Here is a 27,411-nt window from a genome sequence, read left to right on the forward strand (position 1 = left end):
TGTTCTATAGTCCAGACTATAGACTGTTTTATAGTCCTCACTATAGACTATTCTACAGTCCAGACTATAGACTGTTCTACAGTCCAGACTATAGACTATTCCATAGTCCAGACTATAGACTGTTCTATAGTCCAGACTATAGACTGTTCTATAGTCCAGACTATAGACAATTTTATTATTCAAATTGGAGTTATGTGTGTTTAAAATATTAATGTTTTGTTCCTGATATTTGTTCTCACAAATATTTTTGAACTCTACCTCGACTAAATTTGATTACTTCATTTTAATACTCAATATAATTATAGTTTACACCACCAAACATTATCGACACATTGTTATTCTCTTGTATGTATATTTTTTATCCATTACAACAATATGTACTTTACGTCCAGCCCTTATCTTCTTTTGTACTTTATTGTAACTTTGATTGATGTTTATGTAATCACGATTAATATATATAATTGTCACATTTACAAACAATACAACGAACAATTATTTGTTTGTAACAAACCAAAAAACATTATAATTATGGATGGTTAGTTACAGAGGCAATTAAAACAAATGAAATCAGATTTTTTCACTAGCGTAAGGGGCGTGTGCAAATACCATGTTCGATTTTATCACAACTATGAAGAGTAAACTTTATTGATTTAAAAGATAGATATAATAAAATATTTTCACTAAAATCTAAAACACATATAGTAAATAAAACGAATTAAATAAAATTGTAACCAAAATCTACCAAATCTTGTCATCAAAAATTGCTTATTCCGTATAAGTATACTGAAATAAAGCTGCTGAAGGCACTCTAACCGGTACCAATTGACTTTGACCATCGGGTGTACGATAGACCATATATTCTCGACCATTTATAAATTTCCTTAGACCTGTAGATGTTATACCCATGCCACCATATTGAGAATCAGCTACCGCCGGTCTCAAAGCTCCAAAACCTCCACCATTGCCATTAGCACCAAAATTTACCGCCTGATGCCAACGCTTCATACTCTTATCATCTTGACGACCTTTACTGCTGAAAATACTTTGATAAGGCGGCGGTGGGGTAATATTACTCGGTTGCGAACCATTAAGTAATCGTTTAGCACTATCCGAACTGCCCTTACGCCAAAACCATTTGTGTGGTTTAATTTGATGACCATTCGGTGTACGACCCACACCATGGGTGGCCCATTGATTGTGCGAATCATGACGACTGTTGATATAACGAAAGATAAGTTCTGTACTAAAGACAACAATAGCTGTAGCGAAACCGGCAAACATAATGTAATAGGTCATCATAAGATCACCATTGCGCAATTGCCTTTCAGTGCCACCCAAATCTTGAGGGCAGATTTCGGCATTGGGTAAATCTTTAGCCGACAGATGTTTTATAATGCCCGATTCAACAAGATTAAGTAATCTGAAATTCATTAGAATTGAAGTAGTGAAGTGCAAGGAGCTATAACTAAATTCTATGATCATACTCACTCTCGATCAAACAAATCACTCAAATTGCTACCGATCGGATAAGCAAATGAACGTTTCTTTTTCAAAAACGGCTCCTTAGCCTTAGCGAATGGACAGTGAATCTTCTCATTGGTCAAACTAATAGTTTTACGATAACGATAATCCAAATATAGAGCATGCGTAATGGCCGGTCGATCGCGCACAAATACATAACCATTATTTTCAACATAGTTTAGCAAATTCAAGGTGTCATTAGTGAAATCGGTAAAGACGGCATAATTCTGTTGAGCCATACGACTAAGCATCGATAAACTTTCATTGGTCTGCAAATAGACAATTAAACGTCATTAAAATATGCGTAATTGAGGAGTAATTTTGAATCGCTGGAATCTTACCGTTGTTATAGCATACTCAACACCACTACCACGGTGTGAAACGAAATGTTTATTTTTCATCAATATATCGTTGACCGTATTAAAGGGCAATGTAAACTTTGATAGCGTGAGAAAAGCAGTTAAATTTGCCGTATAAAATGAGGTCAATATTGTGATGAATATCCACCAGGTTGCAAATAATAAACGTGTTGAATCTACAAAAAAAAAAGACGAACAGAATTATTTGTAAATTAAACATAAAAAAGGAATATTTTATTGTTGTTTTTGTACTATGCATTTAGGCTAATCACAGTTTGCAAAGATCGATCCATACTTGCACTAAACCTTTAAACATTAGAATCAGTTATGCAGAGATTTGTCAAAACTTCCCGGAACTCTTTGCATATTCATTTTCTACTTGCTTGGATTTAAAAGTTATAGATCCTGTGATTATCCCTAACTGATGGTGTCACAGAGATAATATAATGTTTACATTTCCATTACTCATGATACGAACGGTGATTGCTTTGGTTTGACTTTTTTCATATTTTACATACAAACATTTAAAAAAAATTATTGATTTTATTACTTAAACTAATATTTATTCTTTTAATTTATAGTTAGTCAAACAAAAAAAAAAGAAAATGTATAAATTTGCATATTTTATGAAATTATAATGGAATAATCGTTTATTATGCAAATATAAAATTGACCTATGGGAAGGGGCGTTGAAAAACAAATAAAACGTTTATTAGCTATAATTGCTAATAAAACAACAATGTTTTAAACAATTTGTTTAATGTGCATAATTGCTATAATAAATTAAAAATTCTACATGCAGAGAGGACTAGTATGTAGTTTTCCTGTCATTATTTTGATTATTTTGTTTAAATGTTTACTTTTACGCAGGACTTATGGCATTTTAATTTGTAAATAAACCCTTTTTGTTTTGGCAGTGACAGTATTTAGTGTATTTAACTAACTAACTAACTAACTAACTAACTAACTAACTAACTAACTAACTAACCAACTAACTAACTAACTAACTAACTACTAACTAACTAACTAACTAACTAACTAACTAACTAACTAACTAACTAACTAACTAACTAACTAACTAACTAACTAACTAACTAACTAACTAACTAACTAACTAACTAACTAACTAACTAACTAACTAACTAACTACTAACTAACTAACTAACTAACTAACTAACTAACTAACTAACTACTAACTAACTAACTAACTAACTACTAACTAACTAACTACTAACTAACTAACTAACTAACTAACTAACTAACTAACTAACTAACTAACTAACTACTAACTAACTAACTAACTAACTAACTAACTAACTAACTAACTAACTAACTACTAACTAACTAACTAACTAACTAACTAACTAACTAACTAACTAACTAACTAACTAACTAACTAACTAACTAACTAACTAACTAACTAACTAACTAACTAACTAACTAACTAACTAACTAACTAACTAACTAACTAACTAACTAACTAACTAACTAACTAACTAACTAACTAACTACTAACTAACTAACTAACTAACTACTAACTAACTACTAACTAACTAACTAACTAACTAACTACTAACTAACTAACTAACTAACTAACTAACTAACTAACTAACTACTAACTAACTAACTACTAACTAACTAACTAACTAACTAACTAACTAACTAACTAACTAACTAACTAACTACTAACTAACTAACTAACTAACTAACTAACTAACTAACTAACTAACTAACTAACTACTAACTAACTAACTAACTAACTACTAACTAACTAACTAACTAACTAACTAACTAACTAACTAACTAACTAACTAACTAACTAACTAACTAACTAACTAACTAACTAACTAACTAACTACTAACTACTAACTAACTAACTACTAACTAACTAACTAACTAACTAACTAACTAACTAACTAACTAACTAACTAACTAACTAACTACTAACTAACTAACTAACTAACTAACTAACTAACTAACTAACTAACTAACTAACTACTAACTAACTAACTACTAACTAACTAACTAACTAACTAACTACTAACTAACTAACTAACTAACTAACTAACTAACTAACTACTAACTAACTAACTAACTAACTACTAACTAACTACTAACTAACTAACTAACTAACTAACTAACTAACTAACTAACTAACTAACTAACTAACTAACTAACTAACTAACTAACTAACTAACTAACTAACTAACTAACTAAACTAACTAACTAACTAACTAACTAACTAACTAACTAACTAACTAACTAACTACTAACTAACTAACTAACTAACTAACTAACTAACTAACTAACTACTAACTAACTAACTAACTAACTACTAACTAACTAACTAACTAACTAACTAACTAACTAACTAACTAACTAACTACTAACTAACTACTACTAACTAACTAACTAACTAACTAACTAACTAACTAACTAACTACTAACTAACTAACTAACTAACTACTAACTAACTACTACTAACTAACTAACTAACTAACTACTAACTAACTAACTAACTAACTAACTAACTAACTAACTAACTAACTAACTAACTAACTAACTAACTAACTAACTAACTAACTAACTAACTAACTAACTAACTACTAACTAACTAACTAACTAACTAACTACTAACTAACTAACTAACTAACTAACTAACTAACTACTAACTAACTAACTAACTAACTAACTAACTAACTAACTAACTAACTAACTAACTAACTAACTAACTAACTAACTAACTAACTACTAACTACTAACTAACTAACTAACTAACGAACTAACTAACTAACTAACTAACTAACTAACTAACTAACTAACTAACTAACTAACTAACTAACTAACTAACTAACTAACTAACTAACTAACTAACTAACTAACTAACTAACTAACTAACTAACTAACTAACTACTAACTAACTACTACTAACTAACTAACTAACTAACTACTAACTAACTAACTACTAACTAACTAACTAACTAACTAAACTAACTAACTAACTAACTAACTAACTAACTAACTAACTAACTAACTAACTAACTAACTAACTAACTAACTAACTAACTAACTAACTAACTAACTAACTAACTAACTAACTAACTAACTAACTAACTAACTAACTAACTAACTAACTAACTAACTAACTAACTAACTAACTAACTAACTAACTAACTAACTAACTAACTAACTAACTACTAACTAACTAACTAACTAACTAACTAACTAACTAACTAACTAACTAACTAACTAACTAACTAACTAACTAACTAACTAACTAACTAACTACTAACTACTAACTAACTAACTAACTAACTAACTAACTACTAACTAACTAACTAACTAACTAACTAACTAACTAACTAACTAACTAACTACTAACTAACTAACTAACTAACTAACTAACTAACTAACTAACTAACTAACTACTAACTAACTAACTACTAACTAACTAACTAACTAACTAACTAACTAACTAACTACTAACTAACTAACTAACTAACTAACTAACTAACTAACTAACTAACTAACTAACTAACTAACTAACTAACTAACTAACTACTAACTAACTAACTAACTAACTAACTAACTAACTAACTAACTAACTAACTAACTAACTAACTAACTAACTAACTAACTAACTAACTAACTAACTAACTAACTACTAACTAACTAACTAACTAACTAACTAACTACTAACTAACTAACTAACTAACTAACTAACTAACTAACTAACTAACTAACTAACTAACTAACTAACTAACTAACTAACTAACTACTAACTAACTAACTAACTAACTAACTAACTAACTAACTAACTAACTAACTACTAACTAACTAACTAACTAACTAACTAACTACTAACTAACTAACTAACTAACTAACTAACTAACTAACTAACTAACTAACTAACTAACTAACTAACTAACTAACTAACTAACTAACTAACTAACTAACTAACTAACTAACTAACTAACTAACTAACTAACTAACTAACTAACTAACTAACTAACTAACTAACTAACTAACTAACTAACTAACTAACTAACTAACTAACTAACTAACTAACTAACTAACTAACTAACTAACTAACTAACTAACTAACTAACTAACTAACTAACTAACTAACTACTAACTAACTAACTAACCTAACTAACTAACTAACTAACTACTAACTAACTAACAACTAACTAACTACTAACTAACTAACTAACTAACTAACTAACTAACTAACTAACTAACTAACTAACTAACGAACTAACTAACTAACTAACTAACTAACCTAACTACTACTAACTAACTAACTACTACTAACTAACTAACTAACTAACTAACTAACTACTAACTAACTAACTAACTACTAACTAACTAACTAACTAACTAACTAACTAACCACTAACTAACTAACTAACTAACTACTAACTAACTAACTACTAACTACTAACTACTAACTAACTAACTAACTAACTAACTAACTAACCTAACTAACTAACTAACTAACTACTAACTACTAACTAACTAACTAACTACTAACTAACTAACTACTAACTAACTAACTAACTAACTAACACTACTAACTAACTAACTAACTAACTAACTACTAACTAACTAACTAACTAACTAACTAACTACTAACTAACTAACTAACTAACTAACTACTAACTACTAACTACTAACTAACTACTAACAACTAACTAACTAACTAACTAACTAACTACTAACTAACTACCTATTAACATTAACTAATAATTAACTAACTAACTACTAAATTAACTAACTAATTAACTAACTAACTAACTAACTAAATAACTAACTACGTAACCACGGATCCTTTAGCCCACAAAGTAGAGTTTCAACTTTGTCTTGTCCTGGTTATTGGAGAAGTCCAAATTTCGCGGGAGGAGAGTGTTGGTAAAAGATGTATACCTAGAAAAAGTATGTCGAATGAATGAGAAGTGTGCTGGGTTGAAAGGCGACGGATGTTAGGTTGTATATAAATGTGATACCATTGAATTTTCCCTACGCTTATGTTCAGCGTTTACATCTGTTCACACCAGATTTACCGCAGTATGTTCTCTGCGAAGACAACAAGTTCTCGGACTTTTTGATGGATTCGTGTTTTGATCTACTGATTATGTCTCTAGGTGCTGCTGCCGACTCAACAGAGACCATTCCATCTGCGTGGTTGTAAACGGAAGTGAAGTTGTTCGAATGATAAGCAACTGGGCAGTATTGGTAAGAGATTAGATAGCCCGAGTACTTGAGCACAGTGCTTGTACATGGGCCGACAAAATCATGAACAAAAAATTGACACGGACGTGTAAGATACACAAAGGGTGGTAAGTCGCCAGAAAAGCTCACCTTATGAATGAAAAAGACCACCGTGAAATTACGCCTTCAAGGCAGATGTTTACGTAAATCACTTTGACATCTTGTATTAACTATCAGTAGGAATATATTCCTTAAGAAATACTTTATATCAAACCTTTGTGAATTATCCGAGTCTAGACTCAATGGTCTCTCAATCCTTCTGATTGTATTTGCCAGTTCAAACGTAGTAAACTACTTACTATGTTAACAAACTGAGTAATTTTATTTCCCTATGGAGTCTTGACTCGGTTCGGTTTTGTGGAAAGCTCCCACCCAAATTTGGCAATCTATATGCAGCCTTAGTTTCTATTAGTCAGGAAGACTATTCTACTATTCCGTGCAAGATAACGTCAGAGCATTTTTGGGTATAGTGGGTAGCCAATATAGGTTAATGCCCGTATATATAATGACTGTGTTACTAAGCGTTGGGTTTCAAGTGTATATGATACGGGGTGGATATAGCGGTATGCGGACCCCAACCGTATACCTAGAGATACATCACGTATAGGTTAATGTCATGAAAATTCAAAACATTAACATCAACAACACTTCCTCTTTAGACATGTGACATTTTATAGAAATCGGACTAAGCATTAAGGAATTACAGAAAGAGGTCCATAATCAATTATGGATCGATTTTTATAAACTAATTTGTAATTGTAATTTAACTTACCTGCAATTGGCGATAAAATACTGCCCTGTTTCATTAGAGCACCATAAACGAACCAAGCGCAATGGCCCAAAGAATAAGGTTTCTGTTCCGTATCACCCGTCAATTTATTGCGCAATATTATCAAGAAATAAATAACAGGACCAACAGTAAGCAGAGAAATAAAAATTAAAATCCACACCCAATAATCGAAAGGTGCCATTAAACCAGAACCCGTAGCTGATTCATTAGGACGTTGCATAACCATTATCCATTCGCCTTCATCTAAGGTCGTAGTAGAATAGAAAACAAAGCCGCGCTGTTCCGACAGTAATGGTAAGAAGGCAGCAGCAATATCAGCTTCCTGAAAAATAAACCAAAAATGTTTAAGAAAATTTTCAAAGATCGACTTATGAAAGGTAAAATTTACAAAAGTTCGCAAAAGCTAATTATTCTCATACGAAGTAAACTGAAGTTTCTAAGGAATCTTTGAACTTTTTTGTAAACTTTTGTTTTAGTATTTTAAATAATTTTCAAAAACTTACCGTTGTATTTAACATTTCTATTAAACTTTTAGCGAAATCCGTTTTCGAACCAATGATATTGTCTTCCGGCACCAGGACCTCATAGGTAAAGTTGAATTTCTCTTTTAGAAAATCAATCAATTCGAATGCTACTCCCAAACCCACAACTGTACCATTATCGTAGCGTCTGGTATAGCTTAAAGGATAATCCTCTAGTGTCGCTATACGCAAATGACGTCCATTAATCCATTCTCTTAATTTCGTTAACTTTTGTGCTTTCAGTGCGATGGTCTCCAATGTTTCAATAGGTACATCATCCAATGGTACATCTGCTTTCTCTTCTAAGGGTTTCAGCTCTACACGTGTTGTTATCTCTCCATTAGCATCAAGATGCAAAAGTCCGGCAGGATATTGTACCGTTTCATTGGGACACATTAAACACAAGGCTGATGCCACTAACAATTCAATGCCGGTAGCCATGTTTGTACTCTACACTTTACTGTATACTTCTTCGCCTCCAATCGAATTGTGCTTGTAATTATTGTGATATAAATTTATATATATTTCTATTTATACGATGAGATATTTTATTACGATACGTGCAAAATGTTGTAGCTGAATTTGTATGTATTGTTGCAACTTTTTCTTTTTAGGCCGTCGTTTGTTCATACTGTTGTTGATTTAGCATGCAACGTGTGGCATGCAATAACAAACGTTTATATCTCGTTAGAACTGTGCGTGTTAAGAACAAAATTTCAAAATTTAATTTGTTAAAATATATTTTTACTTTTACACGTAGTTTTACACTAAATTTTTTTAAAATTAAATGTTTATAGAACAAAATTTCAAAAATTTAGAAATTAGAAATTTTTAATTTTATTATATTATAGTCATGAGATAGCTTCTGAAAGCTGAACTTGACTCTTAATTACCATGATGATTAGCCTCATAAGGACCCTAATCTAATAACAACTTAGATCTGTCTATGCTGATGATTTATTTATTGTAAAAATGCCGCTGAAGCCCAGAACATGACCTTTGGATAGGCTTAACCAAGACAGCTTTATGTATACCCGGCGAAGACTAAAATCTATATTTTCCCAAGAAAAATGACTAAGTACATTGAACCCTGTCTTCTCGCAAATATTTATATACCAATGATGGAAAGCGTTAAAAACTTAGGTGTTATAATTGACACACCATAGAGGCTATTGACCATTGATCCTAAATAGCGAATCATGACAACGATTATAACTAACATCCGTGAGAATATGCTGGTAAATGGATAGATCAGGCACACTTTAATGTCAGAAGCCGAAATATTTTATCGTCTTCCAGAAAACAACACAACCTTCCACACTGAACTAGTTGAATGGGTTAGATTAAATGTGTATCTGTACTAGCCATTCGAGGATAATAGGTAATAAAAGGGAATATTCACCTCCTATTAAGGGAAAAGAAGTGGAAGAAGTTAACCTGACAAGGAAAATTCAACTACAAAATGACGCAACCCAAACTAAAGGATAACCAGAAGTCTTCTCTGTGGGAGTAACGAGTCTACGGGCACTGAATGTGATGTATGCAGAGGACAGTGAACTACTGACACACTTTCTCTGTCATTGTCAAGAACTAGAAAATTAGTAGAAATTAGATCCAAATCGTATACCAGTTTAACAAACCTAAGGAACTATAGACTAGACTATACACTAGACTATAGACTAGTCTATAGACTAGACTATAGACTAGACTATAGACTAGACTATAGACTAGACTATAGACTAGACTATAGACTAGACTATAGACTAGACTATAGACTAGACTATAGACTAGGCTATAGACTAGACTATAGACTAGACTATAGACTAGACTATAGACTAGACTATAGACTAGACTATAGACTAGACTATAGACTAGACTATAGACTAGACTATAGACTAGACTATAGACTAGACTATAGACTAGACTATAGACTAGACTATAGACTAGACTATAGACTAGACTATAGACTAGACTATAGACTAGACTATAGACTAGACTATAGACTAGACTACTAGACTATAGACTAGACTATAGACTAGACTAGACTAGACTATAGACTAGACTATAGACTAGACTATAGACTAGACTATAGACTAGACTATAGACTAGACTATAGACTAGACTATAGACTAGACTATAGACTAGACTATAGACTAGACTATAGACTAGACTATAGACTAGACTATAGACTAGACTATAGACTAGACTATAGACTAGACTATAGACTAGACTATAGACTAGACTATAGACTAGACTACAGACTAGACTATAGACTAGACTATAGACTAGACTATAGACTAGACTATAGACTAGACTATAGACCAGACTATAGCCTAGACATAGACTAGACTATAGACTAGACTATAGACTAGACTATAGACTAGACTATAGACTAGACTATAGACTAGACTATAGACTAGACTATAGACTAGACTATAGACTAGACTATAGACTAGACTATAGACTAGACTATAGACTAGACTATGACTAGACTATAGACTAGACATAGACTAGACTATAGACTAGACTATAGACTAGACTATAGACTAGACTATAGACTAGACTATAGACTAGACTATAGACTAGACTATAGACTAGACTATAGACTAGACTATAGACTAGACTATAGACTAGACTATAGACTAGACTATAGACTAGACTATAGACTAGACTATAGACTAGACTATAGACTAGACTATAGACTAGACTATAGACTAGACTAGACGATAGACTAGACTATAGACTAGACTATAGACTAGACTATAGACTAACTATAGACTAGACTATAGACTAGACTATAGACTAGACTATAGACTAGACTATAGACTAGACTATAGACTAGACTATAGACTAGACTATAGACTAGACTATAGACTAGACTATAGACTAGACTATAGACTAGACTATAGACTAGACTATAGACTAGACTATAGACTAGACTATACTAGACTATAGACTAGACTATAGACTAGACTATAGACTAGACTATAGACTAGACTATAGACTAGACTATAGTACTAGACTATAGACTGACTATAGACTAGACTATAGACTAGACTATAGACTAGACTATAGACTAGACTTAGACTAGACTACTAGACTAGACTAGACTAGACTATAGACTAGACTATAGACTAGACTATAGACTAGACTATAGACTAGACTATAGACAAAGACAGAAAGAGGAGTAGAGAACCTGTAGATAGCCCTACAACAATGCAAACCCCGAAAAGAAGCAAAAAGGTTATTCAAAAAACCAAGAAGAAGATTGAAATGGAAAATGGCAACCTGTGGAGGATACCAAAAATTCGAAAAACGAAGAATGGAAAACAGTCAAACGTAAGAAAAACTCGCGGAAGAGACCAGTCAAGACAGATGCGATGATAATATCTGCAAAGGGAGAAACTACCTACGCAGATATATTACGCAAAATAAAGGCAGACCCAACTTTAAAAGATCTTGGAGAGAACGTTTCGCGCATAAGAAGAACTCAAAGAGGTGATTTACTACTAGAGATCAAATCAGCGAGTAAAGATATTGTGGATAAGTTCCATGGTCAGATGGAAAAAAGTATTGGCCAACAAGCGGAGATTAGAACCCATAAAAAGGAGATGTTTATTGAATGTAAGGACATTGACGAGGTTACCACAAAACAAGAAATATGCGATGCCCTGACGGAACAATTCGAAGTGGAAGGAATAAAAGAATCGGATATCAAGAGCCTTAGGAAAAGCTACGGAGATACACAAACAGCAGTTATTTCATTACCAACGGACATGGGTCGAAGAGTATTGAAAACGGGTAAAATCCGAATCGGATGGGTCATCTGTAGGATTAGGGAAAAAATGTCCCTTAAAAGGTGTTACAGATGTCTTGAATTTGGACACATTGCAACAAATTGTACCAATGCTCAAGACAGATCCAAAATGTGTAGGAGGTGTGGCGATATCGGTCATATTGCTAAAGACTGTACTAAAAAACCGGAGTGTATGTTCTGTAAACAACGAGGATCCGTAGACATTATTCATGTAGCAGGTAGCGGGAGATGTCCTGTATTTAAACAGGCTCTTACCAAGTTACGCAAATGAGGTTACTTCAACTTAACCTCAACCATTGTAAGGCGACACAGGACCTGCTTTCACAGATTATCTGCGAAACTCGTGTTGATGTCGCCATCCTAAGTGAACAGTATAAAAACATGCACAACGCTGTATGGGTGAAGGATTTGTCTAACAAAGCTGCTATATGGTCCTGTGGAAACCAGGCCATCGAAGAAATTTCAAAACAACCAGAAGATGGTTTCGTAATGGCAAAAATTGGTGGTGTTTATATATACAGTTGCTATGCACCACCTAGTGCAACAATAGAACAATACCAACGAATGTTACATCGACTTGTGAGGGATGCAAATCTTCACAACCCAAAAATCATAGCGGGAGATTTCAACGCATGGGCAGTTGAATGGGGAAGCCGATACACCAATAAAAGGGGACGTATTCTACTGGAGACATTCTCAAGGTCCGATCTTGTGCTAGCCAACAATGGTAGTAAGCCAACATTCATGGCTAGGGGAACCTGTTCTGTGGTGGACATCACATTTGTAAGTAACTCGCTGGCTAGAGATATAGAATGGAGCGTCAGCGATCAATACACGCACAGCGACCACCAATCTATAATATTCTCTGTAAATAACAATAGCAGAACGCAACCTACGCCAAATAGGTGTAATACCAGGTATATAGGTTGGGCCTCAAAAAAGCTTAACAAGGTCATTTTTACCCAGGAGATTTCACAAACTACTGAAATAGAAGGTACAGCAGAGTATAAAGCGAGGTATATAATCGACAAGCTGAAGAGAGCATGTGATATCGCAATGCCAAGGCGCAGATTGTCAAAAAACCGTAATCCAAACTATTGGTGGAATGACGAAATTAGCAACCTAAGGAAAGAATGCCTAAGAGCTAGAAGAAAAGCCCAACGCGCGAGAGGAAGATTGGACTTTGAAGTACGCAGTCTAGAATATCAAAAATCAAGACGAGAATTCCAAAATGCCATTGCACGTAGTAAAAGAATCTGCTTCAAACAGATATGTTTGGAAGCTGACTCCGATCCATGGGGCAAAGCCTATAGGGTGGTCACGTCGAGGCTCAAAGGAAAAAAATCCCCACAGCCTACTTGTCCACATTTACTGGACAAGATTGTTAGGACACTGTTTCCGGAACAGCAAAGTTTAGTTAACTTGTCGTATAGAACAGAAGATGCAGGAAACATATCACCAGTAACGGAGGATGAAGTGATCCATTTATCAAGCAAAATTGGAGATAGAAAGGCTCCTGGCCCAGATGGCATACCAAACGCAGCTTTTAAGCTTGCAATCAGGAAAGTGCCCGACCTGTTTAACCAATGCTTGAGGGAAGGTATTTTCCCAGACCCCTGGAAGAAACAGACACTGGTACTAATCCCAAAACCAAATAAACCTATTGGTGACCCGTCGGCGTACAGACCAATATGTCTACTGGACACAATAGGGAAACTACTGGAGAAAATAATATACAGTCGCTTGTTACCAATCGTTGAAGCGAAAAACGGTCTGTCAAGCTACCAATATGGCTTTCGTAAAGCAAGATCAACCATAGACGCAATTCATATGGTCACGGAAACAGCACAAAAGGCAATAGAGGGCAAAGGGGCAAACAAGAAATACTGTGCGATTATTACGCTAGATGTAAAAAACGCATTTAACTCTGCTAACTGGGGTTTAATATTACAAACTCTTCGCAGACTTGGAGTACCAGATTATTTGACTCTGATTATTAGTAGCTACTTCTCTAATAGAAGACTGTGCTATGACACAGAAGAAGGTGTTAAGATGCATAAGGTCACGGCAGGGGTCCCCCAGGGCTCCGTGTTAGGACCTCTGTTGTGGAACATTATGTACAACGACGTTCTTACACTGGCAATCCCGGACGAAGCGAACATTATCGGCTTTGCGGATGACATTGCAGTAACAGTCTCGGCAAGATTTATAGACGAAATACAACTTATAGCAAATGAAGTTATCGAAGTCATAAGATCGTGGATGAAAAGCGCTGGACTAGATCTAGCCGAACATAAAACGGAAGTCGTTTTAATCAGTAACCGACGGAAACCGAAATACATAAATGTAAATGTGGGGATGTATGAGGTGGTGTCTAAATCGCATATAAAATACTTAGGTATGATGATCGATGCAAAGCTAAACTTTAAAGCTCATAGCGACTATATATCTCAGAAAGCAGCAAACGTAAGAGTTGCTATCGAAAGAATGATGCCAAACCTAGGAGGTCCAAGGCAATCGAAGAGAAAAATTATAAACTCTGTAATTACCTCGTTGATCCTGTACGCAGCCCCTATTTGGTCTAAAGCCTTTAATGTAAGATCAACAGTTAAATCTGTCTTATCAGTCTATAGACTATGTGCCCTGCGTGCATGTTGTTCCTATCGTACAACATCAGATGATGCGGCGTATGTCATATCGGGAATGATTCCCATAGACATTCTAGCTGACGAAGCAAATCGAATTTACGAGTGGAAGAGAAGGGGAAACCAAAATCTCAGCTATGCGAAAAAGCTGGAAAGAGAAACATCGCTGAGTATTTGGCAATCCCGATGGGAAGAAAGTCACAAAGGAAGATGGACTTTCAAAATCATACCTAATATAAAAGTATGGATAAACAGGAAACACGGGGAGACAGATTATTATCTCACACAGTTCCTATCTGGACACGGAGGCTACAGGAGTTACCTGCATAAATTTGGACTAGACGGCTCCCCGCTCTGCCCACACTGCCCAAACATAGAGGAAAACCCGGAGCATGTAATGTTTTATTGTCCAAGGTTTAACGACGAAAGGCAATGTGCAGAAGGAATTGTTGGGCAACAATTGAATACTCATAATATTTTGAACATTCTACTATACAAGATGGAAAACTGGGAAGCAATATGCACCATGATAAAGCGAATTCATATAAAACTAAGGAATGAAGAGGAAAGAAGGAAAACCTTAGAACAATATTTGACAGAGGGCAACTAAGCCCTTCCACCCCTGCGATGTAGTATCTTGAATGACAGTCCCGCAGGGTATATGGATGACGAGGAGGTGCTTTAGTCGGTAGGAATCCGACATAACCCGTTGTTTTTTTTAACACCGGGTATCATATGCAAGATTTATGATAACTAGACTATAGACTAGACTATAGACTAGACTATAGACTAGACTATAGACTAGACTGTAGACTAGACTAGACTAGACTATAGACTAGACTATAGACTAGACTATAGACTAGACTATAGACTAGACTATAGACTAGACTATAGACTAGACTATAGACTAGACTATAGACTAGACTATAGACTAGACTATAGACTAGACTATAGACTAGACTATAGACTAGACTATAGACTAGACTATAGACTAGACTATAGACTAGACTATAGACTAGACTATAGACTAGACTAGATGACTATAGACTAGGACTATAGACTAGACTATAGACTAGACTATAGACTAGACTATAGACTAGACTATAGACTAGATTGTAGACTAGACTATTGTCTGTTCTGAATTCGTTGAACGACAATTCTACTTTGAAGATGATTCACTCACCAAAACTACATATAAAGGATCACACAACAGGTTCCGAAGAGCCCAAAAGCTAACTTATCCTAAAATTTAAGCATAAAATGAGGACTTATCAAATCCAAAATAAAACAGTTCGTGTCTGCCACAGTCACGACAGCGTGAGAATGGAATAATACACATATTGCACCTTTAATGAGGTTTTTATACCCTACACCACTTTAGTGGGGAGGGTATATTGGGTTTGTGCTGATGTTTGTAACATACAAAAATATTCGTTTAATATCTTAAAGTATACCAATCGGCTTAGGATTATTTTCTGATTCGATTAAGCTATGTCCGCCCGTCCGTCTGGCTGGTTGTCCATATAAACATTTTGCGCTAGGTACAGGTCGCAATTTTCAACACAATTGGATGAAATTTGGCACACGCACTTTTTTTGGCCCAAAGACGAAGCGTATTGAAAATGGTTAAAATCGGACCATTATTTCACCTAGCCCTTATACAAAAGAACACCCCGAAAAAGGCTTATGAGCTCATAATTATGTTAAATATACCTGTATATCGATGACCTTGCCAAATTTCATAAAGATCGGGCCTCATTTGACCCTAACTCCCATACAAAGTCCCCTTCAGAAAATTACTCGAAATTACTCCAAAATTAACTGATATTAACACAAATATCGCGATGAAATTCAGCACAAATAAATATTATATAAATATAAATATATTCACATAATTTTATCGGGCTTGGTCCATATTTGCCCCTAGCCTCCACATAAAGCCTCTTTCAGAAAATTAGTTTTTCATCCATAAACTGCTAAAATGTATCGGAACAAGGTAATATTGAAGACAAATGCTTTATTATGAAAAATAAATCACATTTAATATTCATAACAGGTGTAGGGTATCATATGGTAGGTCACGCCCGACTATACTTTCTTACTTGTTTTATATTCAAATAAAAATCCGTATTTTCAAAATAAGTTCAAATAATTTTTCCAAAATATTTTTTTTCAGTCCCTATCGTTTTATTCGCTGATAAAGTTAAACCAGTGCGTATAAGTAATATTTAATTATCGAGTTTTACTTTTAATACTTATACGACGCGTTAGAAATAAACAAATGAAAAAATTTGTTTTTGAAAAAAAGATTATTAAAATAATAACTTGATAAATTTTTAAAAATATGATCGAAATTCAATAGAAAAAAATAGCAACAGGTTTGGGCCATATTATTATAAATCGTTCACACCGTGCCGACGGAAGTTGTAAAAAAAGCCTTCAGAATAAATATATATTTCCAAACAATATTAAATACTTGTTTATTATAAATATTTATAAAACACTTTTTGCAGAATATCTTAAAGGTCATATTTTTCCCAACTTCACAAAAACGTAGAAATTTTCTTATTAAGCATAGACAAATAACTATGGTTTTAATGAGGTCAATTTTGTAGCTGATTAAATAAATATGTAAATAAACATTAGGTCGTACTTATATGTATGTACAGTGTACTCCAATGTTTACAAACATTCGAACTTCCTTCTCATTATCTGATATTTACTGATAAAATAAGAAAAACCTAAAAACAAAAAACGCAATTAAAGAAAATATATAAAGAAATATTTCTTAAAGTTCGAAAAATTGTATAATTTAGTTTTAAATAAATTCCAACTTGTTTTTACAAAATTTTTAGACTAATAATTAAAAACAAAATGTTGAAATTGATTTTTTTTTTTAATTTCGATTTCTATTTCATTTTTGTGCGAGTATATTTCCATTTATTCGTTTTAATATTTCAATTTGTTTTATAATTAATATTTTAATGCTTTTATAATTTTTTATTATTATTACTTGATTTCAACTTAATAGCTGTTTTTATATGCAATTGTAATCATACTTTTTTAATAATATATTTTTTCAAAATTATTCTTTTTTTCCACAACAAAAAAAACTTTTCAAAACCGCCCGCCAGCTGAAATTTTCGAACCGTTACCGCTTGAAGTTATTAACGAACTAATCAAAAATGTTGATTTAAATAAAGTGTATAAAGTCAAAATCATATTTTTTATATTTGATATTATTACAACATGTCAAACAAATGAAAACAGAATAGAGTCATACAATTGCAATGCTTATATGGGACTAACTAGACTGTATGTAGTACAAATATTACAAAAGTTCACAAAAAATAAGTACAGGGGAAGTTATAAGGACTTTAATCCTGTTGAAATTTGATTTGTGTCAGCTGTTAAAATCAAGTTTGAAGACCTAAACAATAACAGAACTGGAATAAAACTAAAACAGAACTAGACAAGAACTAAAACTAAACTAGAATAGAACTAAAATAGAACTAGTACAGAACTAGAACAGAATTAGAACAGAACTAGAACGGAACTAGAACAGAACTAGAACAGAACTAGAACAGAACTAGAACAGAACTAGAACAGAACTAGAACAGAACTAGAACAGAACTAGAACAGAACTAGAAACAGAACTAGAACAGAACTAGAACAGAACTAGAACAGAACTAGAACAGAACTAGAACAGAACTAGAACAGAACTAGAACAGAACTAGAACAGAACTAGAACAGAACTAGAACAGAACTAGAACAGAACTAGAACAGAACTAGAACAGAACTAGAACAGAACTAGAACAGAACTAGAACAGAACTAGAACAGAACAGAACTAGAACAGAACTAGAACAGAACTAGAACAGAACTAGAACAGAACAGAACTAGAACAGAACTAGAACAGAACTAGAACAGAACTAGAACAGAACTAGAACAGAACTAGAACAGAACTAGAACAGAACTAGAACAGAACCAGAACAGAACTAGAACAGAACTAGAACAGAACTAGAACAGAACTAGAACAGAACTAGAACAGCACTAGAACTAGAACAGAACTAGAACAGAACTAGAACAGAACTAGAACAGAACTAGAACAGAACTAGAACAGAACTAGAACAGAACAAGAACAGAACTAGAACAGAACTAGAACAGAACTAGAACAGAACTAGAACAGAACTAGAACAGAACTAAACAGAACTAGAACAGAACTAGAACAGAACTAGAACAGAACTAGAACAGAACTAGAACAGAACTAGAACAGAACTAGAACAGAACTAGAACAGAACTAGAACAGAACTAGAACAGAACTAGAACAAACTAGAACAGAACTAGAACAGAACTAGAACAGAACTAGAACAGAACTAGAACAGAACTAGAACAGAACTAGAACAGAACTAGAACAGAACTAGAACAGAACTAGAACAGAACTAGAACAGAACTAGAACAGAACTAGAACAGAACTAGAACAGAACTAGAACAGAACTAGAACAGAACTAGAACAGAACTAGAACAGAACTAGAACAGAACTAGAACAGAACTAGAACAGAACTAGAACAGAACTAGAACAGAACTAGAACAGAACTAGAACAGAACTAGAACAGAACTAGAACAGAACTAGAACAGAACTAGAACAGAACTAGAACAGAACTAGAACAGAACTAGAACAGAACTAGAACAGAACTAGAACAGAACTAGAACAGAACTAGAACAGAACTAGAACAGAACAAGTAAGAAATTATAGTCGGGCGAGGTCGACCATATAATACCCTACACCTTTGACAAAAATATAATGTGATTTAGTTGCCATAATAAAGCATTTAAATTGAATTATTCCTTGCCTTAGATGTTAACCATTTCAATAGGATTCGTCTACGATACCATAAAAGATCATGTGCCAAATTTCATTGAATTATCTTCAAAATTGCGACCTGTAGTTTGATTACAAGGTTTACATGGACGGACGGACAGACGGACAGACGGACGGACGGACATAGCTAAATCGACTCAGAAAATGATTCTAAGCCGATTGGTATACTTTAAGGTGGGTATAGGACCAATATTATTGTGCGTTACAAACATCAGCACAAACCCAATATACCCTCCCCACTAAAGTGGTGTAGGGTATAACTAGAACAGAACTAGAAGAGAACTAAAACAGAACTCAACTTACCACATAGTAACTTTTCTAATCAAGTATCCATTCACTTCCCCCATTATTTACATTATCATGTAAATAATGTTAATAACTGCATAAACTTACTAATATAAAGTTAATAATGGCGTCGGCACATTACAGTCATGCATTTATAAATGGACACAAAGACTATACGACAATACACATGTCAATACATTTTTATATTCGTACACGTCGATTGTAATTCGTTCATTCGCTCATTCTTGTTTAACAACGACATCATAAATTAACAGTCATACGTTTAAATAAATATTCATGTTATTGTCGAGGAAATACGATACACAATTCGTTTATATGAATTCGTAGTCATTGGACCTACAGTTCTGAGTGAATTAATATCAAAATATGTATTCATTTTACACGGGTTGCCTAAGAGGATGCTAATTAATTTTAAACAGATTACGAAAACAATATGCTTCGATTACAAAGTTCAATATAAAACAAAAACCGATTACTTAGGGGCACCAACAGTACAACAGAATCCATGAAAGATACAAATAGAAATAAGACTAGCAAATAGGCATTCGGTAGAAATACTACATAAACTCAAATACATAATACATTACCACCTTTAAAACTGCAGAGTAGTAACTCGTATCGACAAGTTAATATAAACGTTTTAAATCTAACCAATCAGTTATTTACATTTCGTTTAAAAAAAAATGGCAACTTATTTAGAAATGTCAAATTAATTAGAACAAATAAATTTTGTTTGCATCTGTTGCAAGGGATCAGTAGAAAGTTGATTAAAAACAATTTGAAATGAATTAATAGAATAAATATTTATAGACAAGACTATAGACTATAATATAGATTAGACTATAGACTAGACTATAGACTAGACTATAGACTAGACTATAGACTAGACTATATACCAGACTATAGACTAAGACTATAGCCTAGACTATAGAACAGACTATAGACTAGACTATATAGACTAGATTATAGGCTGGACCTATAGACTAGACTATAGACTAGATTATAGGCCTAGAACTATAGACTATACTATAGGGTAAATTATTGACTAGACTATAGACTAGACTATAATACTAGACGATATAGACTATACTATAGACTAAACTATAGACTATACTATAGGACTAGACTATAGACTATACTTAGACTAGTCTATAGTCTAGACTATAGACTAGACTATAGACTGACGATAGACTAACCACTATAGACTAGACTATAGACTAGACTATAGACTATACTATAGACTAGACTATAACTAGACTATAGACTAGACTAAGACTAACTAATAGACTAGAATATAGGCTAGACTATAGACTAGACATATAGACTAGACTATAGACAGACTATAGACTAGACTATAGCTAGACTATAGACTAGACATGACTAGACTAGAGACTATAGACTAGACTATAGACTAGACTATAGACTAGACTATAGACTAGACTATAGACTAGACTATAGACTAGACTATAGACTAGACTATAGACTAGACTATAGACTAGACTATAGACTAGACTATAGACTAGACTATAGACTAGACTATAGACTAGACTATAGACTAGACTATAGACTAGACTATAGACTAAACTATAGACTAGACTATAGACTAGACTATAGACTAGACTATAGACTAGACTATAGACTAGACTATAGACTAGACTATAGACTAGACTATAGACTAGACTATAGACTAGACTATAGACTAGACTATAGACTAGACTATAGACTAGACTATAGACTAGACTATAGACTAGACTATAGACTAGACTATAGACTAGACTATAGACTAGACTATAGACTAGACTATAGACTAGACTATAGACTAGACTATAGACTAGACTATAGACTAGACTATAGACTAGACTATAGACTAGACTATAGACTAGACTATAGACTAGACTATAGACTAGACTATAGACTAGACTATAGACTAGACTATAGACTAGACTATAGACTAGACTATAGACTAGACTATAGACTAGACTATAGACTAGACTATAGACTAGACTATAGACTAGACTATAGACTAGACTATAGACTAGACTATAGACTAGACTATAGACTAGACTATAGACTAGACTATAGACTAGACTATAGACTAGACTATAGACTAGACTATAGACTAGACTATAGACTAGACTATAGACTAGACTATAGACTAGACTATAGACTAGACTATAGACTAGACTATAGACTAGACTATAGACTAGACTATAGACTAGACTATAGACTAGACTATAGACTAGACTATAGACTAGACTATAGACTAGACTATAGACTAGACTATAGACTAGACTATAGACTAGACTATAGACTAGACTATAGACTAGACTATAGACTAGACTATAGACTAGACTATAGACTAGACTATAGACTAGACTATAGACTAGACTATAGACTAGACTATAGACTAGACTATAGACTAGACTATAGACTAGACTATAGACTAGACTATAGACTAGACTATAGACTAGACTATAGACTAGACTATAGACTAGACTATAGACTAGACTATAGACTAGACTATAGACTAGACTATAGACTAGACTATAGACTAGACTATAGACTAGACTATAGACTAGACTATAGACTAGACTATAGACTAGACTATAGACTAGACTATAGACTAGACTATAGACTAGACTATAGACTAGACTATAGACTAGACTATAGACTAGACTATAGACTAGACTATAGACTAGACTATAGACTAGACTATAGACTAGACTATGGACTAGACTATAGACTAGACTATAGACTAGACTATAGACTAGACTATAGACTAGACTATGGACTAGACTATAGACTAGACTATAGACTAGACTATAGACTAGACTATAGACTAGACTATAGACTAGACTACAGACTAGACTATAGACTAGACTATAGACTAGACTATAGACTAGACTATAGACTAGACTATAGACTAGACTATAGACTAGACTATAGACTAGACTATAGACTAGACTATAGACTAGACTATAGACTAGACTATAGACTAGACTATAGACTAGACTATAGACTAGACTATAGACTAGACTATAGACTAGACTATAGACTAGACTATAGACTAGACTATAGACTAGACTATAGACTAGACTATAGACTAGTCTATAGACTAGACTATAGACTAGACTATAGACTAGACTATAGACTAGACTATAGACTAGACTATAGACTAGACTATAGACTAGACTATAGACTAGACTATAGACTAGACTATAGACTAGACTATAGACTAGACTATAGACTAGACTATAGACTAGACTATAGACTAGACTATAGACTAGACTATAGACTAGACTATAGACTAGACTATAGACTAGACTATAGACTAGACTATACTAGACTATAGACTAGACTATAGACTAGACTATAGACTAGACTATAGACTAGACCATAGACTAGACTAGATAGACTACTAGACTAGACTATAGACTAGACTATAGACTAGACTATAGACTAGACTATAGACTAGACTATAGACTAGACTATAGACTAGACTATAGACTAGACTATAGACTAGACTATAGACTAGACTATAGACTAGACTATAGACTAGACTATAGACTAGACTATAGACTAGACTATAGACTAGACTATAGACTAGACTAGACTATAGACTAGACTAGACTATAGACTAGACTATAGACTAGACTATAGACTAGACTATAGACTAGACTATAGACTAGACTATTGACTAGACTATAGACTAGACTATAGACTAGACTATAGACTAGACTATAGACTAGACTATAGACTAGACTATAGACTAGACTGTAGACTAGACTATAGACTAGACTATAGACTAGACTATAGACTAGACTATAGACTAGACTATAGACTAGACTGTAGACTAGACTATAGACTAGACTATAGACTAGACTATAGACTAGACTAGACTATAGACTAGACTATAGACTAGACTATAGACTAGACTATAGACTAGACTATAGACTAGACTATAGACTAGACTATAGACTAGACTATAGACTAGACTATAGACTAGACTATAGACTAGACTATAGACTAGACTATAGACTAGACTATAGACTAGACTATAGACTAGACTATAGACTAGACTATAGACTAGACTATAGACTAGACTATAGACTAGACTATAGACTAGAATAGACTAGACTATAGACTAGACTATAGACTAGACTATAGACTAGACTATAGACTAGACTATAGACTAGACTATAGACTAGACTATAGACTAGACTATAGACTAGACTATAGACTAGACTATAGACTAGACTATAGACTAGACTATAGACTAGACTATAGACTAGACTATAGACTAGACTATAGACTAGACTATAGACTAGACTATAGACTAGACTATAGACTAGACTATAGACTAGACTATAGACTAGACTATAGACTAGACTATAGACTAGACTATAGACTAGACTATAGACTAGACTATAGACTAGACTATAGACTAGACTATAGACTAGACTATAGACTAGACTATAGACTAGACTATAGACTAGACTATAGACTAGACTATAGACTAGACTATAGACTAGACATAGACTAGACTATAGACTAGACTATAGACTAGACTATAGACTAGACTATAGACTAGACTATAGACTAGACTATAGACTAGACTATAGACTAGACTATAGACTAGACTATAGACTAGACTATAGACTAGACTATAGACTAGACTATAGACTAGACTATAGACTAGACTATAGACTAGACTATAGACTAGACTATAGACTAGACTATAGACTAGACTATAGACTAGACTATAGACTAGACTATAGACTAGACTAGACTATAGACTAGACTATAGACTAGACTAGACTAGACTATACTACTAGACTATAGACTAGACTAGACTATAGACTAGACTATAGACTAGACTAGACTATATACTAGACTATAGACTAGACTATAAGGACTAGACTAGGACTATAGACTAGTACTATAGACTAGCTAGACTATATACTAGGACTAGGACTATTAACTAGACTAGACTATGACTAGACTATAGGGGACTTAGACTATAGACTAGACTTACTAGACGAGACTATAGACTAGATATAGACTAGACTATAGACTAGACTTATAGACTAGACTATAGACTGACTATAGACTAGACTATAGACTAGACTATAGACTCGGACTATTGACTAGACATAGACTAGACTATAGATAGACTATTAGACTAGGACTATAGACTAGACTATAAGACTAGACTATAGACTAGACTTATAGACTAGACTATAGACTCGACATAGACTAGACTATAGGGACTAGACTATAGACTAGGACTATAGACTAGACTATAGACTAGACTATAGCCTAGACTCATAAACTATATATAGACAAGATTATATGCTGACTATAGTACTACACTATTACTAACTATACTTATGTACATATATCAAACAATTGCCAACCTCCCTATTACCACTTTCCCTCGAACTTTTCTCTATTACTTCATTAAGATTAGTTTACCTTTCAAATTTAATCCATTTAAAATGTAACAATTAAAGGGGAGTTAAAATTATACAAATAGGTGTTTGGCTACCCTCCTTAATAAATGAGGAAATCCTAATTATTAATAAACGTGTACGTACCTTATTTCGTCCATATTTTAAATATAGCTCAACTTTAAGAAACGAAAAGCTATTGATTGGCGCCAACACTGGACAAGTGACATATTGTAAGGAGTCAACATTATAATTTATTTATAGTGAATTGTTTTATAATTTAATTGTTAGTGTAAGCATTATGAATTTATTATAGTCAATATGTATAAGAAGTAGTTAATAAAACCAATTCATTAGTACTTATTAGTATTTTGACTACATATTCGTATGTCCCCCGACTACCATGTCGCCTACCCCATACACCCCATTTAATATTAGTGGGAAACTTAATCAAATGACCTTGAATAAGAAATTGGTTTTTCTTTAACTGAAAAAGCAGGCCAACTATTTCAATCGCCAAAATATACAGACAAATGCACGAGTTCTACGCCCACAACAATTCGCTTTGAGGTACGTTGAAATCCTAAATCATTGTTCCATAAAAAGAAAATTATATATAATAGTTTTATTTTTTTATAACCCCACCTTTTTTTCAAGATTAGTGTTTGGAATCATTACCTAAACATATGAGTGACGTCCTTTTTAGGAAACTGAAGGGCTAATGCTTTAAAAAACCATTTTGGTTGATGTTTTTAATTATATCTCATTAAACTGGATTAATAACAAATTTTAAGTCAGAAATGAGATCTTTATAACTTAAGCCAATATCGCTTAGGAAATATATAAAATTGAGTTTCTTAGTTTACATGTAAATGAGAGTACTATAGGCCCGATATCGGTCTAAGTGTACTACTAAGAATCTACCTAACCACTTTTTATAAAAATACTATAATCATTACATTTTAAATAACACATTTATACGCTGTACTCCTCCGATGAGTACTTGCTGTTGATATAACCTAAATGTAATAATTTTTTAGGTTAAATTATTCCAGGATTTATATGAATTGTAACTAACGGATTTCTTTGAATTTATATCTAATTGGGTAAATGTAAGTATTATAAGTATGTAGTTCAAAATTTAATAACAAAATAAATAGATTTTAAACAAATCTCAAGGGTATATTTAGCTTGTTGTATTTATTATCGTAACTTATGTGTATCACGTCACCAGTTGAGAATTATATGTACTATGTTTGGTCAAAATTGTTTCCCTATAAGTTTATACTCTGTTATACCGCTTCGAACACTTCAGTCACTTGTGGATGTTAGTTGGATGATAGTACATAATCCACTTATAGACGATAGTCAGAAGCATTTTGTTTCACAAAGACAAAATACACTGAGAAATGTTTTTGATCTTCCAGATGTTTACGTTTAAGCCACTTCTGGATGATAGTTGGAAGATTGTACTTATTCTACGAAATTGCAAAAGAGTTATCCGGAATGTTTAATCTACTTCTAGGTAAGGATGAGAAACCTCCTATACTGAGATATACTAGTTTTGTTATTCCAGATGTATAAGTTTATATCACTTCTGGATGATAGTTAAAAGATTGTACATATTTTACTAAATTGCAAAATAATCATATACAGTTATATGTTTAATCCACATCTAGGTAAGAATGAAAAAACTCCTAAACTGATATGTATATAGTTTTGATCTTCCAGATGTATAAGTTAAGTCACTTCTGAATGATAGTTGGAAGATTGTACATATTTTACTAAATTGCAAAAGAGTTATCTCAAAAAATATATGTTTAATCCACTTTTAGATGTGGATGAGAGTTC

At 33.1% G+C, this 27,411-nt stretch overlaps 1 protein-coding gene across 3 annotated transcripts; it reads right to left on the reverse strand.

Annotated features, from left to right (window-relative positions):
* Positions 1-645: 645 nt before the first annotated feature.
* On the reverse strand, positions 646-18,070 carry LOC119611112 (glutamate receptor ionotropic, kainate 2). Of its 3 annotated transcripts, none has more exons than XM_037966579.1 (6): positions 17,984-18,070; positions 8,445-9,155; positions 7,924-8,263; positions 1,863-2,056; positions 1,489-1,790; positions 646-1,420 (listed from the first exon to the last, which is right to left on the reverse strand). In XM_037966579.1, the coding sequence occupies exons 2-6, from the start codon at positions 8,901-8,903 to the stop codon at positions 766-768; spliced, it is 1,950 nt and encodes a 649-aa protein (XP_037822507.1). In that variant the 5' UTR covers positions 8,904-9,155; positions 17,984-18,070; the 3' UTR covers positions 646-765. The 3 variants fall into 3 exon arrangements, with proteins under 3 accessions (XP_037822507.1, XP_037822509.1, XP_037822508.1); XM_037966581.1 differs by having other exon boundaries at positions 17,938-18,070; XM_037966580.1 differs by having other exon boundaries at positions 8,445-9,229; positions 17,938-18,069.
* Between the last annotated feature and the right edge of the window lie 9,341 nt (positions 18,071-27,411).

Source organism: Lucilia sericata, unplaced genomic scaffold (genome assembly GCF_015586225.1).
Source record: "Lucilia sericata isolate MDLA Ls3-8-SP2 unplaced genomic scaffold, ASM1558622v1 Contig001365F_arrow, whole genome shotgun sequence".
NCBI lineage: Eukaryota > Metazoa > Arthropoda > Insecta > Diptera > Calliphoridae > Lucilia > Lucilia sericata.